The 15156-nt window shown below is 35.2% G+C and overlaps 3 protein-coding genes and 1 non-coding gene across 5 annotated transcripts; 2 read left to right on the plus strand and 2 right to left on the minus strand.

Annotated features, from left to right (window-relative positions):
* Positions 1-2464: 2464 nt before the first annotated feature.
* Positions 2465-2548, minus strand: TRNAL-UAA. The gene has a single exon. It is a non-coding gene; the product is annotated as a tRNA-Leu (tRNA).
* A 551-nt stretch (positions 2549-3099) lies between these two features.
* LOC17887062 (2-oxoglutarate-Fe(II) type oxidoreductase) lies at positions 3100-5430 on the plus strand. Of its 2 annotated transcripts, XM_023782889.1 has the most exons (11): positions 3100-3269; positions 3382-3571; positions 3659-3757; positions 3830-3881; positions 4079-4200; positions 4291-4388; positions 4471-4529; positions 4644-4700; positions 4800-4845; positions 5033-5112; positions 5201-5430. In XM_023782889.1, exons 1-11 carry the CDS (start codon positions 3144-3146, stop codon positions 5280-5282), a joined length of 1011 nt encoding a protein of 336 aa, XP_023638657.1. In that variant the 5' UTR covers positions 3100-3143; the 3' UTR covers positions 5283-5430. The 2 variants fall into 2 exon arrangements, 1 of the variants encoding a protein (XP_023638657.1); XR_002833950.1 differs by lacking the exon at positions 5201-5430 and having other exon boundaries at positions 4780-4845; positions 5033-5057.
* A 1563-nt stretch (positions 5431-6993) lies between these two features.
* On the minus strand, positions 6994-10268 carry LOC17885412 (U-box domain-containing protein 13). The gene is made up of 4 exons (XM_006290203.2): positions 9721-10268; positions 9317-9433; positions 8556-9005; positions 6994-8465 (listed from the first exon to the last, which is right to left on the minus strand). Exons 1-4 carry the CDS (start codon positions 9988-9990, stop codon positions 7329-7331), a joined length of 1974 nt encoding a protein of 657 aa, XP_006290265.1. The 5' UTR covers positions 9991-10268; the 3' UTR covers positions 6994-7328.
* A 2943-nt stretch (positions 10269-13211) lies between these two features.
* LOC17884962 (actin-12) lies at positions 13212-14991 on the plus strand. Its single transcript, XM_006291245.2, has 5 exons — positions 13212-13272; positions 13465-13538; positions 13635-14028; positions 14129-14742; positions 14840-14991. Exons 2-5 carry the CDS (start codon positions 13479-13481, stop codon positions 14903-14905), a joined length of 1134 nt encoding a protein of 377 aa, XP_006291307.1. The 5' UTR covers positions 13212-13272; positions 13465-13478; the 3' UTR covers positions 14906-14991.
* The last annotated feature ends 165 nt before the right edge of the window (positions 14992-15156 follow it).

The following is a 15156-nucleotide window of genomic DNA, read 5'->3' on the forward strand; positions in this document are numbered from 1 at the left end:
TTGGCTCCTTACCGAACAGATTTCGGCGCACGGTTTCCCGATCGGAATCACTCAGCGTCGTGCTTTCTAGTTCTTTTGCAAGACGTAAAGCCATATCAGCAGGAGTATCAGGAGCCTTGGTAACATCAACGTTGGTATCGGATCCAGACATTCTGTTAACAATAAACAGATTTGATTAGTATATTAATCAAAATAATTCAAGTAACTAAATTACCCTGAATTAGTTTTGCAAGCTCGCTCAGAAAGCGTTTGCAGAACCTTACGTTTCACAAACTCACTCACACAAGAGCGTTCGTGGAAACCCGAAAGGTTACGTTCTAGAGAACTGTCCACAACAATCGCTAAAGAGCGTTTGTGAAGCAGTTAGAGGGAGTAGAAAAGAAGTTGTAAATAAAGAAAAACGTTCTTCTATAAACTTTCCGCGTAAGCACCGCAAGATGACCGCAGAAACAGTATATGCGCACCTAAAACAAACCTAGCTGAAGTTTATGCATGGTCCATGTGGAACCACCCCTGAAAGTCCCACTATATGATTTGGTTTACGAGTTGGATTTGTTTATTTTACTTTTGTGTGAAATGGTGTGGTTTTTCTAGTTGGCTTCGTTATGTTGTCAATATATAGACTTTTGTCACTATATACTGAATTTATAAAGGGTTTGTTAAGTTTGTGACACCAGTTGACCTGAAAATTAAAAGTATAGCATCAATAATTTGAAAATTAGATTTGCAGTATTAAGTCATGTGATTTGACTTTACTATCCCTATTTCTTGTTCTTGTGCAGAGGAAGTAATGAGTGGTTTTATATATCACATTGGATAAAAAAAATATTGTTATCAGGTAACAAAATAATGTTTAGACGATATCTTTTTATCAAGTAACAGTAATAACCAGTTAACAATTATTTTATATGATATGATCAAATTACACTTACAATTACAATAATATACATTGTTAATAGGTAACTAAAGATCATTTTAACAATATATTGTTATCAAATAACTGTATTTTAATCACTATTTTTTTATTTTAACAATATATTTATTAATTAAATAACTGTATTTTAACTAAAAATTATTTTAATTACTATTTAGTCAACCCAAACCAAAAATATAGTTTCCTTTAATTACAAAATATAAACCCTAACCACTATTTTGTCAACCCAAACCAAAATATAATTTTGTTTAATTACAAAATCTAAACCCTAACCACTATTTTATAAACCCAAACCAAAATACAATATTTTGTATAAATCTAAACCTTAACCACTCTTTTATAAACCCAAACCGGTATATATTTCACGAGTACGATAACATTGTTCATCAGTGATTAATAGCATTCAATAACTTTATTTTAAACACGTTAAATAATCTGTTATCGCGGTAATTTACATATTATCCAGTAAATTAATATTTATTGCTGGAAACTTGGAAATTAATATTTTCTGACATTCTTTATCAAAAAAACTGTTCCCTTCGTCTACGACTACACTGTTTCGAAACACGAAAAGCAATAAACATAGATGTATGTAAATATATAATATAAGTTTTAACTAGATAATGATGAGATTATCAAATAACTTATAATTTATAGCGGTAACGTATGATTAACTATAATAATTTGGTTGTTCTTCTGTTAATTTTTATTCTAATTCTTTTTATCCGCCAAATTGGCTAACAAATCAATTGTATTCTGATTACATTCATTCATTAATATAATTACTATTTTGACGAAAAAAAAAACTATGAATTTATCAAATAACTTATAATGTATAGCAGTAACTTTATAATTAGTTGAAGTCAGATCCTCTTCTTCGCCATCGTAATCACTCATTTGGTGCCCTTTCCGCACACTGATTGGACCTTGGAGGTGGCGTGGACAGAGAAACGTGAGTCAACGACGGCGGAGAATCTGAGGCGACATGCGAAGACTGCGGTGGAGGGAATGGGTAAGAAGGAGACGCGGAAAGAACGGGTAGCGGCGGCGCCACCGAAAAAAACGAGGAGGTTGGAGAAAGAAGAGAGGTTAGGGAAAGAAGAAAGAACGGCGGTGACACTGATGGCATCGACGGTGGTGGATAGGAAGAGAAGTAAATAAGCTAATATGAGAAATTAAGATCGTTCCCTCGTTACATATTTTTTTGAGTTGGGTTATGAGATTTGGTAAAAAGAAGAAGAACATAGAAAAAAAAAGTAGATTGATGGATAGAGTGAAGGCAAGCAAGTAGTGTGCGCGACAAAACTGGAGCAAAATAGGCTTTTAATGTGAAGGATAGGGAAGAGAGAGAGAAGAGATAGGGCTAGAACAGTCTTTAAAAAAATGGAGCTAAATATTGAATTATAGTTGCTAGATTCTTAATTAAAATTTTATCTATGTACATGCTTTGCAATTTCCCATTTATAAATCACTTTGTTTTTTTGGTAAACGAATAAAAGCCAGAATTAAAAGAAAAAAAAAAAGAATAAATGTCAGAAGTGGGGTTTGAACCCACGCCCTCGTAAGAGGACCAGAACTTAAGTCTGGCGCCTTAGACCACTCGGCCATCCTGACTTTGTGATATAAACTACTTTGCATCCTTATTTAGAGTACTTCTGATTCATGTATATGTTTGACTCTCTACTCTTTTATTTGTAGAGGCTGTGACAATACAATGTGTGATTTACTACTTAAACCTACTAACTTGTCAATACACATACGAGTATATATATGGCAAATTGATAATATACAAATAATTATGGTGGTCTATTAAGAGAAATAAAGCTTAATTTATGTAAATCAAAGCCAACCAAATCAATATGCGAATGGCCAAAACAAAAATTTAAACTATTGTACTTATAATTACCAATAAGGCATATTAAAAAAAAAAAAAAAAAATTACCAATAAGGCATATTAAAAAGTTAGATGGAAGATCTTCAACCAAAGTAAAAGAAAAAGACTCAACGTACACTTGTTCACACCAAAAGCAATTATTTTACACAATTATAATAATGATAATTATTATTGATGAGCATTCCATAGTATAAGAGTTTTGATAATTGTCCTATTGAAATTTTAACATGTGAAGCGTACATATACTATATGAATTTATGTCAGTAGGATCTTGGAAAATGCGATTTCTCCTTCTTATCCTGAAAGAGTCAACACATGAGAATGAGAGAGATGGAGAACAAAACTAATCAAGAAGAAGTTTCAATCATCAACGTTTCATCACTTACTTGTATAGATCTTGCTAACTCCAATCTTCATCAATCAGCTGCTTCGCTTAAACAGGCTTGTCTCTTCTTCTTTCTTTCTTTTTTTATTTTCTTTCTCAACGTCAATGATGATTATGGTGTGACCTTTTATTACTTATGTGACTCGTTGTGGGTTATTCTTGTTCCAGGCATGTCTAGACTGTGGATTTTTCTATGTCACAAATCATGGTATAAGTGAGGATTTGAGGGACGAGGCTTTCGAGCAAAGCAAGAAGTTCTTTGCTCTTCCTTTGGAAGAAAAAATGAAAGCCTTGAGAAACGAAAAGCATCAAGGCTATTCATCCGTCCTTAGTCATATCTCCGATAACCAAATCCACGGTTCGTATTTCTAGCTTTCACTTGCTTGATCAAAAAAAAATGTTGTTAGTGGTTCTAAGTCCTGTTGTATAACCTCGTGGATTTTAGGTGATTACAAAGAGAGTTATTTCATCGGAATCGAAGGCTCCATAGATGGTCCGCATTCGGATACACCATTCTGTCGCCCCAACATTTGGCCTAGCCATGGTTAGTGAAGACTTTTTTTTTTGTAAATTTTAAAGTTTGTAATTATTGAATAAACTTTGATATTTCTGGCAGATGTTTTGCCGGGATGGCGGGAGACCATGGAGAAATATCATCAAGAAGCATTGTAAGTCTTTGCTTTCGTCTTTTAAAGTAGTTGTTTCAATGTGTGCTTCCTTGGGTAAATAACAAATAAATTTTAGGCTACATTAAGTTTGAGTGCAATAAAGTGGATGTTTTGGCTGATAGAATAACATAGGAATCTCTTTCGTTAACAAATTGTGATCATAACTTGTATTGTTATGATGACTTATGCATTGTTAGGAGGGTTTGTAAGGCTATTGCTAGAGTATTGGCATTGGCACTCAACGTTGATGAAGATTACTTTGATAAACCGGAAATGTTGGGAAATCCGCTCGTATTTATGCGCTTGATTCACTATGAAGGTGATCTATTTTTTGTTTATCACCTTATGCTATATATGTCAATGATATACTCATCTCAAATAATGTCTATTTTCTTCTATGGCCTTTTAGGGATATCTGATCCCTCCAAAGGAATATATGGATGCGGGCCACATTCCGATTTTGGAATGATGACTCTCTTAGCAACCGATAATGTAATGGATCTTCAGGTAGAGCAACAAGTTTCACTAGTCATATAACTTTTGACGTGACCAGGTTTGGTTATGTTAAATCGCTAAAGCCTAATGGCAGATATGCAAGGATAAAGACATGGAGCCTAGAAAGTGGGAATATGTACCATCGATTAAAGAGTACAAATGAGAGATTGTTTGTCTTTTTTCTCGGTTCATGATCTGTTTTTGTTACATATACTAACTCCCATAACAATTTTCTTTTGTTTATATATGGTTCGTTTTCATCTGCAGTGCATACATAGTGAATATTGGTGACTTGCTGGAGCGTTGGAGCAACGGCATTTTTAAGTATGTACTTGTTTATCCTATAAATTTCTCTCTATTAATTATCATCTGCATTGTGATTTTCTAAAGTAAAGTTTTCTAGCTGACATTTTGCTCACACAGATCGACATTGCATCGCGTACTTGGGAACGGTCAGGACCGATATTCGGTAAGTACATCTTGGCAAAACCTTTCCGCAGCTATCTTTTAAAACATTTCGACACAGCCACTTTGATTTCAGTGTGGCTATTGTAGAAGTGCTTTTAACCATATGGTCGGTCAATGTGTCTTTAAATGAGTTCTTCGACATTTATATATCACAGGAAGTGTATTTTTTTTATGTGTTCTCACCGCAGATTGCATTGTTCTTGCAACCGAGTCACGACTGTCTAGTAGAATGTCTTCCTACCTGCCATTCTGAAAACAACCCTCCCAAGTAAGGCTTAAACTTTATTTATCTTGTTACAATTGAGACATGTAACAACTAATGTCTTAACAACGTTTACTGATCTGTGTTTTTTTAGATATCCAGCTGTCAAATGTTCAACGTTCCTAACCCAACGTTACAAGGATTCACAAGTGGATTTGACCAAAAAGCAGACGTAAGTGAAAGTCTTTTGGGTTTCTAGTAGGGTTCAAGTTCTTCCCCACCATAAATGCTTTGTTTTTCTTGTTGAGCTCGTTGTTAAAAGTGTTGTTATTTGGTTTTCACACCAAGAGATTCATATGTGAAAGTAGAATTATCATTTAATTATTTCAATTTACTAACAAGCATCCTATAGATTGGGACCATTTTGAGTGCTTTAACTATAGTATCCCGAAATCGACGTTAATTGTTTGCAAAGCCTCGAGTTAAGGCAAGTCACTCAACTAAATTATTCTCTATTCTCTCTACACTAAAAATACGATATTCTTACAGTATACTCAAATATTCCCCACATACCTTATTTAGGATTAAAGTTCTAATATTAAAGATTCTCCAATATATTTTTTGCGTGTTAGTATCACAATCATTCGCAAAAATCTCGCAAATTCACATAATTTCTAACCTAAACACTAGACACTTACCACAACTATATAATAGCGAATAATTTCAACAAAGAAACATACCTCTACTAATTTCTTCACCGACTTTTCATGCTAATTTTCTTTACAATGGCTTCCAATTCTGCATTCACAAACTAGGTTTCAATTAAACCATTCAAAACAGTTAGAGAGTTTAGGTCAAAATGTTTCATACCTAGAAACAATGCACCAAATACGTAGGAAAAACTTACAGATGAATCAGCCAGAATCATTTCGAGAGTTTCTCCTGTACTTGGTGTATTGTTTCCAGGTATGAACAATTTTGACTTGAACTCTCCAAGTTGTTTTGAAAGGTTTGATTGAAGCCTAGTAAGCTATAGTAGAGGTATGTATCTTTGTTGAAATTATTCACTATTATTTAGTAAATGTGGTAACACACGGATCCACATTGCATCGCGTACAGATAAATTAATTGGAAATGTCAGGACTGATATTCTGTAAGTCTCCTGGTAGAACCCATCTGCGTCTATCTTTACAAAAATTGCGACATGACCATTTTTTCGGTGGGGATATTGTCGAAGAGATTATGTAGCCATATGCTCAATGAGTCGATGAAATAGTTCATATACACAATCTTAGGGTTTTGTTTAATATGTTTTCAAATGAGTCGGAAAAATATTATAAGACTGAAAATGTATATGATCACCGCAGATTCCATTCTTCGTGGAACCGAGTCATGACTGTCTAGTAGAATGTCTTCCTACATGCCAGTCCGAAAACATCCCTCCCAAGTAAGGCTATAACTTCTTTACCTTGTTACATTGAGACCATGGACAATGTAACAATGTCTTAATGTACGGCTTTAATGATGTATGTTTAAATATCCAGCTATCAAATGTTCAACGTACATCACGCAACGTTACAAGGAATCACCAGTGGATTTGAGCATCTATAGGAAACAGACCTAGTAGAAGTCTTTGGTATTTTAGTAGGGTTCAAGCCCTCTTACTATCAAAATGCTTTTAAAAAGTCTTGTATTTGGCATTGCTCATCAAGCTTTAAACCTACTTAATGGCACCTATTGGATTAATAAAATCACCTATTACGAGATTTGAAAGAGAGAATTTCTATATTTTAAAAACCGGCTTAAAATTTTGATTTGTTATAGTGTTTGTATTGAAACATTACGCATGTGATCTATAGATCAACTCTACAAGCACTTTACGCATCTGTTCATGAAAAATCGGAATCTGCATTATATTTAATCAGTATCTCCTTAATGCTATGGGTATTTAGAAAATAAACAGAGATCTTGTATTGAAAAACAAAAAATCTCGTGGAAATGATTACAAACATAGAATGTTACAATGATACAAGTTGACGTGTATGTATGCATATTTGCTTTTCTCTCCTGTGGACTGGATTGCTCCGTCCACATAAAGATATCACCATAAAGTTATAAGAAGTAAAAAAATATAGATCGGAGAAGGAGGTCATCTTCCTCTTCTGCATCTACCGCGTGAAGCCTACCTTGAGGGAGGATCGAGTAGCGGACAAAGAAAAGTGAGAATAATAAACATACGTACGTGAAAGAGATGACCAGATGACCAAAACAAAAACCAATCTTTACGTATCAGTTGCTTCTGTAGTGGATGCTGGTTCAGCAGCTTCTTCGGTTTGTGACTGAGCTGTCTCCTTCTGCTGTTCAGCGAGACGGCTAATGCGTTCAAGTAATTGGGCTGCTTTTCGTTTCCCTCTATCTGTCCCGTTTCCAGCTAAATCTATCAATGGACCCATAAGGCCAAGCTTCTGCGCTTCGACAAGATGTTGTGGGTCTCCAGAACAGAGGTGGACTAGAACCGCAGCTGCGTTCTCTCTGTTTCTAGGCGAGCCGGTTCTGATAAACTCAACTAGACTGGGGACTGCATCGGAGGATCCTATGATTGATTTCCCTTCAGGATGGCTAGAGAGAATCGCCAGAATTGCGAGTGCCTCGTCGACCATTCCGCTTCCGGGCTCTGTTAAGAGTCTAGTCAACGTAGGAATCACTCCTGCACGTATGGCTTTTCCTTTGTTTCCTTGGTATATGCAGAGGTTAAAGAGTGCAGTAGCGGCATCTTTCTTGCCTCTTTGTGTACCTTCATTAAGCAGTACAACGAGTGGGGGAATCGCTCCCAAGGCACCGATAGTCACTTTGTTTTCATCAATCACTGATAGACTGAAAAGTGTAGCCGCCGCATTCTCTCTGGCTTCCATGCTTCCTTTCTTGAGTACTTGAACTATACCAGGTATAGCTCCAGCAGAAACAATGGCTCCTTTGTTGTTCTCACATATGGAGAGGTTTAAAAGGGCTGTTACTGAATGTTCTTGGATACGAGAATCAGGGGTTGAGAGGAGCCCTACGAGAAGAGGTATGGCTCCAGCTTCGGCTATGGCCACACGGTTGTCTGCATTACGTTTTGCAAGAAGGCGGATTTCCCCAGCTGCAGATCGTTGGTCCTCGGGGTTTCCGTAAGCGAGTCTCCACATAAGATCTTCGATCTTGTTTGCTTCTGCTGGAGACGAGAAGGACGATACTTTTCTGGGTCTGTAACTGCTTGGTGGCTTTGGAGGCTCAATATCGTTGGCCTCACACCACTGAGCTATGAGACTACGGAGAACATAGTTTGGTGTGACGGTTGTGCTTGTTAGCGCCTGCTGAGTTTTTGGACATGTTGAGTGTCCACCTTCTATCCATTTCTCAATGCAGGTGCGTTCGTAGGTCTACACATAGAGGAGAACATGCTTCTATAGTTAAATCTTAGAAGATCGTAGAGAGAAATTTGAAGAAGCTGAAGTTGAAGTGAACTATACCTGCCCCGATGAAACAATAACTGGATCTCTCATCATTTCCAGCGATATCGGACAGCGGAAATCATCAGGTATCACAGGTATTTTCTGACTTGCTGCCGTAGAAGTTTGTCCATTATTTCTGGAGTTAACCCCTACTTTCTGCTCCTCGCCGTTGTCATCCTCAGTCTGCACAAAATCCTTAATCAGCTTCAGAATCATCGCCATCTCCTCAATGTTTGCACCGGCATCACCACCACTCGAAGCAACCATTTCATGCAGAGCCACTGATTCTTGAGCTAGGTCTGGAATCTCCATCAGCTGTAACTTCTTTGCAACCCTCTCTAGGGCAGGCTGATAAGCATCTACATCGCTACTTTTGTTGCACAGCGACTGAAGATCTTCATATAGTTCATCGTCTGATGCATCTACTCTTCCTTTGGCGCGCCGAAACTGGCTAAGAACCAGCTCAACCTGCAACAACAAAAACGCTATAAAATATCCACACATCCGAACGTCTTAACCCGCTATAGTTCCAATCCAATACTCACTAGAGTTGATTTCAATACACATCCAAACAGATCGTAAGATTCCCATATGTTAATTGGTAACAGTTTTTAACTGATTTGAAATATGTAGCCATTTATGCTAGATAAGCGACACATATCTTGATCCAATTAATCCTGGTATCTGAACTCATTTTTGTACAAGGTGATTTCAAGAACTCATGATCATCTTTAGTGATCCTCTACACTAGCCTCCCCGCCTTGGTTTCTAAAATTTACCTGCTCTCTAACTTCATCTGAAATGTCGAGATCCTCATACGGAATCTGGCTCAAAGACTGTTCTAACTTAACAGACACCTCCAGCAATTTACTCGTCACTTGTTCCCTCTCCATGACCTACAAATTAAACATCTCCCGAGTCAATCTCCAGTATCAGAACACAAATTCTCAACAACTCCAATCAATCAAATCACATCAACCACTGAAACACCAAAATCTAACATCTAACCAAACTCAAGAAGCATTGATATCACTCAAAACTACCATAAGCAAAACAAAGCACGTGGTGATGGCTCATTCAATGACAACACCAATTCGACAAGCTTCCCATTAAATCAAACACAGATCTAATCAACTAAATACCAAATAAAATCGAAACCACACAGATGCAATCAAAGACGCACCAGATAAATCTTGCTCCCTTCGCTGCAAAATTTGAGATAATCCTTAGCAGAACACATCGCTTCCTTCAAATTAACCAAATTCCCCAAAGTATCTTCGCTGATCACCTCGTTGCTCTCTCTAATTTCTTCAAACATAGGAACAAGCAGCTTCAATCTCCTCGCTAGATTATAACAAAGCTTCTTCACCGTAATCCTGTAATCTGAAATCGCCGCAATCTCGTTGACTACATCGATTAAGCTCTGCGCAACAGCAGCTTTCTCTTCTTCCATTGATTTGATCCTTTTTTCTCAAATGTTCCGATTACGGATCCGATCTAGTTCGTATAGATTAGTGAAGCTTTTATTCTTCCAAAGAAGGTGGAGATCTTTCCCGTTTAGGAAACAAGTGGCGAGATTTGAGCTTAGAGGAAGAAGAAGAAGAGAACCATTTGCAGAAGTGGGAAAGAGAGATTTCTGAGAAAGAGCAGAGAAAGGAGAAGACGAGGACTTTTCCCAAAACGGCGTTGTTTAGCTGACGACGGCTTTTTAGTTTATTTGCAAGTTGTGCGCTTTCTCTTAACCGGCTTAATAAACCGGAGTAATAGTAAAATTGACTCGACCACGAAGCAGGTTATTTCAAATCAGAACCGGTTAAGATTGTAATACTATGTTCTCTTTTTTTCTTTAATATAAAGTATTAATAAGTATCTTTTAAAGGATTTTATGTATAAAAAAAAATCGAAAAATGATTTTATATATATTTTACCATTACTTTTGTGAAAATATGAATAATCATTTCATTTTTAAATAATTTTAAATGGATTGAATTTTTATGTGTATCTAATCGATTCGTGGTCATTTTCTTCTTTTAACATTTTGAAAAAAAAAATAGATATATATATATATATATAGTTGTTATAGAAGAGCAAAAAATTGTTAATGAATTTATAGTTTTGGAATTAGCAATAATTGAAGAATAAAAAAACTAATACCTCCTCTCTCTCTCTCTAATCATGCAAGAAAATGTTTTAAAAGAACTAATAAAAATAGTTATAACATTTTTGGACAGCCAAATTATCCCAATAAAGTTCTTTCTTTTGATCTAATCCTTCTTTGAAACTTTTTAAAACATGTTTCTTGTTATTAGGTAAGTTATTAAGCATTTTTAAATAAAAAATGTTACGTTATCTTCACTCTATAAAAACGTGAGTACCTAGAAAAGGGAATGCAACTAGTTAAGATAAGTGCATCGATCGACATGGATGTATGTTTGTGCTTTTGATTTGGGGCTAAAAGTTAAAAAATACAAACACTAGAAAAGTCAAAAACCAATCTTCATAGTTCACCTCTGTCTCCAAAGTCCCTAACCCCTTTACCAAAAAGTCAAAATTATTTTTTCTTGATTGAGATTGATTCATCGTATTTGTTCGATTAATTAAAATAAATATTTCTCTACTAAAAATCGTCAAGCCACACAAGCACTAGAGAGTATTAGAAAGACTATTTTATTTTGGGACCATTCATTTCATTTCTTGGATATTATCGATACGTGAATTTTCAATTTTGTGTTTCTAACCTAAAGAGAAATGAAATACAATTCACGACGAAATCAAAAGGTTAAAGTAAGAAAGAATGGAAAATTAGAACGGTCATTATAAACCATAGATTTATATGATTTCGACGAAATGTTATTCATTTGTCATGGTAATTTTAGTTATCTAGAAATCATTTCTAATAGATTGATTGTTATCCTTATACAATTTTTTTTTTCTATAACCTTAAACTATTCCGGTATGAAGTATATTATTTCAAAAGTTTTCGATCACAAAAATAAATTTAACATTGTTACTTTTATTTTTGTACCATTTTTCTTACCGTTTTTTTATCGTTGTTTTGTATCATTTTAAACTATTTATAACTTGTTACTGTTTTTTTACCACAATAAGTTTATATCAATTTAGGTAATTGATCAGACCCAACAAAATATTATGTAGGAAATTTCTTCAAAATATGTACATCGTAAATCACTAAATAGCAGTAGGAATAGTTTCCATATTTAAAAGAGAATAAATTACTTTCAAAAGTCATTGACATTTAGTATTTTCACTAAATTTTTCGATCGTTCTATTCCATTTCATTTTATAAAATGGTTTAGTTTAAGGAACAAAAATATATTCAATATTTATAATCATTCATATTCTGCTGTATTTATTTTCATTGGTTGAATTAATTTTTGTTTTGCATTAAATTATTTTTTATGTTTTTAACTAAAACAACTTAAAATAAATCGGAGTATAGCAATCGAAATTCAAAACTACATAAAAAGCAAAAACAATTGAACGGACACATATTCACACACACTAATTAAAAGTTTCATGACAAAAAATATAAATCTCATGCACATGCTTAATTATTTAAATTTAACACATCCCCATCATCATTATCACATTTGTCAATTACATCCATCATCATTACTCCCAGTCTTCCCCAACCTTTTCAGCAATTTCACATACCTCACCCACTAAGTTCCTTTTACTTTGTTCTTTAATTATAGTTTGGATAGCACTCTTTTACTGATCACTTTAATATTGGATAAACTTATAATTACAAGAAAAGGGAATTTCAAAAATACCCCTTTTTATATACCTCTTTTTAAAAATACCCCATTTTCAAATTTTATCAAAAACCCCACTAAAAATGTTGAAATTTATCCAAATATGTGTGTAAGCTTATAAATATATACACAAATTACCTTTATATGTGTATAAAACTTTATATTCCTTTCATAAATAGCGTAAAAATAAATTATAAAAAGCTTATAAAAACCGTATAAATCCTTTTAAAACCTTTTAAAAAACTTATAAAACTTATAAAAACGATTTAAAACTATTTAAAACATTTTAAATATTTGTATCGAATCTCCCAGTAGTTGTTATTATACAGAAGTACCTTATAAACTATATAAAACTTTATAATTTTTTATATTTAAAAAGGGGTATTTTTGAAAATGGATAGATAAAGGGAGTATTTTTAAAAGGGGTACACCAAAAGGGGTATTTCTCAAAAATTCTTTTACAAAAAAGAGATGGTATTTAGATAATATTTCATTCACTTCATGTATCATTATGATTTTCTATGTATTTTTTTATTTTTGTTGTTTTTTAAGATACAATAAATTTCAAAAACATGAAATACAAACAAACTGAGATTTTCCCGATAAGTTCTTTAACCATGGCCATTTTTTTTTAGTTTCCAAGGCTCAAAGTGACTCATGGCTTGTTCGGTGACCCGATTCTTCCGGTAAAACAGAGCTTGAAACCGTATTCTCTGGTTAGGCTGGTGGTCTCTTATAATTTCTCAAGCTAAAAATAGGTGGAGATCGACGTGTCAATACATGCTGAGATAGTGGTCTTAAGAAAAAAAACTAATGGCTCATATCAGTTTATGGTCAAACGATATTAAGGGGCTAAGTTGCTTATGTTTTTCAGAAATTTTTTGAAACCCCATTTCAGGCCGGGACGTTTTAAGATTCGTGAAGCCTCTCTTTCTCTTCTTCTACCTAGAATTCATCAGGTAGATGTTATATTCTTTCTTTGTTTGGTGTCATAAACTTTCATACATCTTATAAATGTAACGTTGTTATATAATGTGTTAGATTATGGTATACGTAACGTTATTATATTACAGAACTGCGAGATTTTTCTAACGAGGTTAAAGAAAGGCTTTAACCATTGATGTTTTTTGTTCCTTTGTTGATGTAATCAGCTAGAGATTGAAAAATGGCGGACGGTGAAGATATTCAGCCACTCGTTTGCGATAATGGGACTGGAATGGTCAAGGTAAAGCTAATTAATTTCTCTTGATGATTACAAAAAAAACAAGATTTGAATGTTATTATGTGCCATAAGTGAAATGATTCAACTCTTTGCATATAGGCTGGTTTTGCAGGTGATGATGCTCCAAGAGCAGTATTCCCAAGTATCGTTGGTCGTCCGCGTCACACAGGAGTGATGGTTGGAATGGGACAAAAGGATGCATATGTTGGAGACGAGGCACAGTCGAAACGTGGTATCTTGACTCTCAAGTATCCAATCGAACATGGTATTGTTAACAATTGGGATGACATGGAAAAGATTTGGCATCACACTTTCTACAACGAGCTGCGTGTTGCCCCGGAAGAGCATCCGGTTCTGCTAACCGAAGCGCCGCTTAATCCCAAGGCTAACCGTGAGAAGATGACACAGATCATGTTTGAAACTTTTAACACTCCTGCTATGTATGTTGCCATTCAAGCTGTTCTCTCCCTCTATGCCAGTGGTCGTACTACTGGTCAGTACACTACTACAATCTTCTTTACCATTTGATTTATATAAGATATAGGTTTATTCCTCTATTGCTTTGCTCTCATATTTATAATTTTGTTGGTTAGGTATTGTTTTGGACTCTGGAGATGGTGTGAGTCACACGGTTCCAATCTACGAGGGTTATGCACTTCCACACGCAATCTTGCGTCTCGATCTTGCTGGTCGTGACCTAACTGACCACCTCATGAAAATCCTAACAGAGCGTGGTTACTCCTTCACCACAACTGCTGAGCGTGAAATCGTTAGAGACATGAAGGAGAAGCTCTCTTACATTGCCTTGGACTATGAGCAAGAGCTCGAGACTTCCAAAACCAGCTCATCCGTAGAGAAGAGCTTCGAGCTGCCAGACGGTCAAGTGATAACAATCGGGGCAGAGCGTTTCCGGTGCCCTGAAGTCCTGTTCCAGCCATCGATGATCGGAATGGAAAACCCTGGAATCCATGAAACTACTTACAACTCAATCATGAAATGTGATGTGGATATCAGGAAGGATCTTTATGGGAACATTGTGCTCAGTGGTGGAACCACTATGTTCGGCGGGATTGGTGACAGGATGAGTAAAGAGATCACCGCGTTGGCTCCAAGCAGTATGAAGATCAAAGTTGTTGCTCCACCGGAAAGGAAGTACAGTGTTTGGATTGGTGGCTCTATCTTGGCCTCTCTCAGTACTTTCCAGCAGGTAAATTACACTTATACATACAAATCTTATCAGTACATAAAGCATATTAATCGTTTTGGTGTATAAAATTGTTACAAAAATGTGTTTAAATCTGCAGATGTGGATTGCGAAAGCCGAGTATGATGAATCTGGACCGTCGATTGTCCACAGGAAGTGCTTCTGATCAAATATCACCAAGTAAAACAAGTTCGGTAAAAATTTTGATAAATCATTTTTCCACCCTGAAACCAGTTTCTATAATTACTTACAACTTTTCTATTTGTGTTATTTTTATTATTCTTCCTCATTGTTCATTTTAATCTTGCTTTTGAAGCAAACCAAGTTAAAAAAAAAAAACATATCAATCATTATCAGAATGTTATTATTCTATATATGTATATCTTCTAAGCTTGGACCTCGATTCCATTTTAAATC

This window comes from Capsella rubella, unplaced genomic scaffold (genome assembly GCF_000375325.1).
Source record: "Capsella rubella cultivar Monte Gargano unplaced genomic scaffold, Caprub1_0 scaffold_5, whole genome shotgun sequence".
NCBI classification, from domain to species: Eukaryota; Viridiplantae; Streptophyta; class Magnoliopsida; order Brassicales; family Brassicaceae; genus Capsella; species Capsella rubella.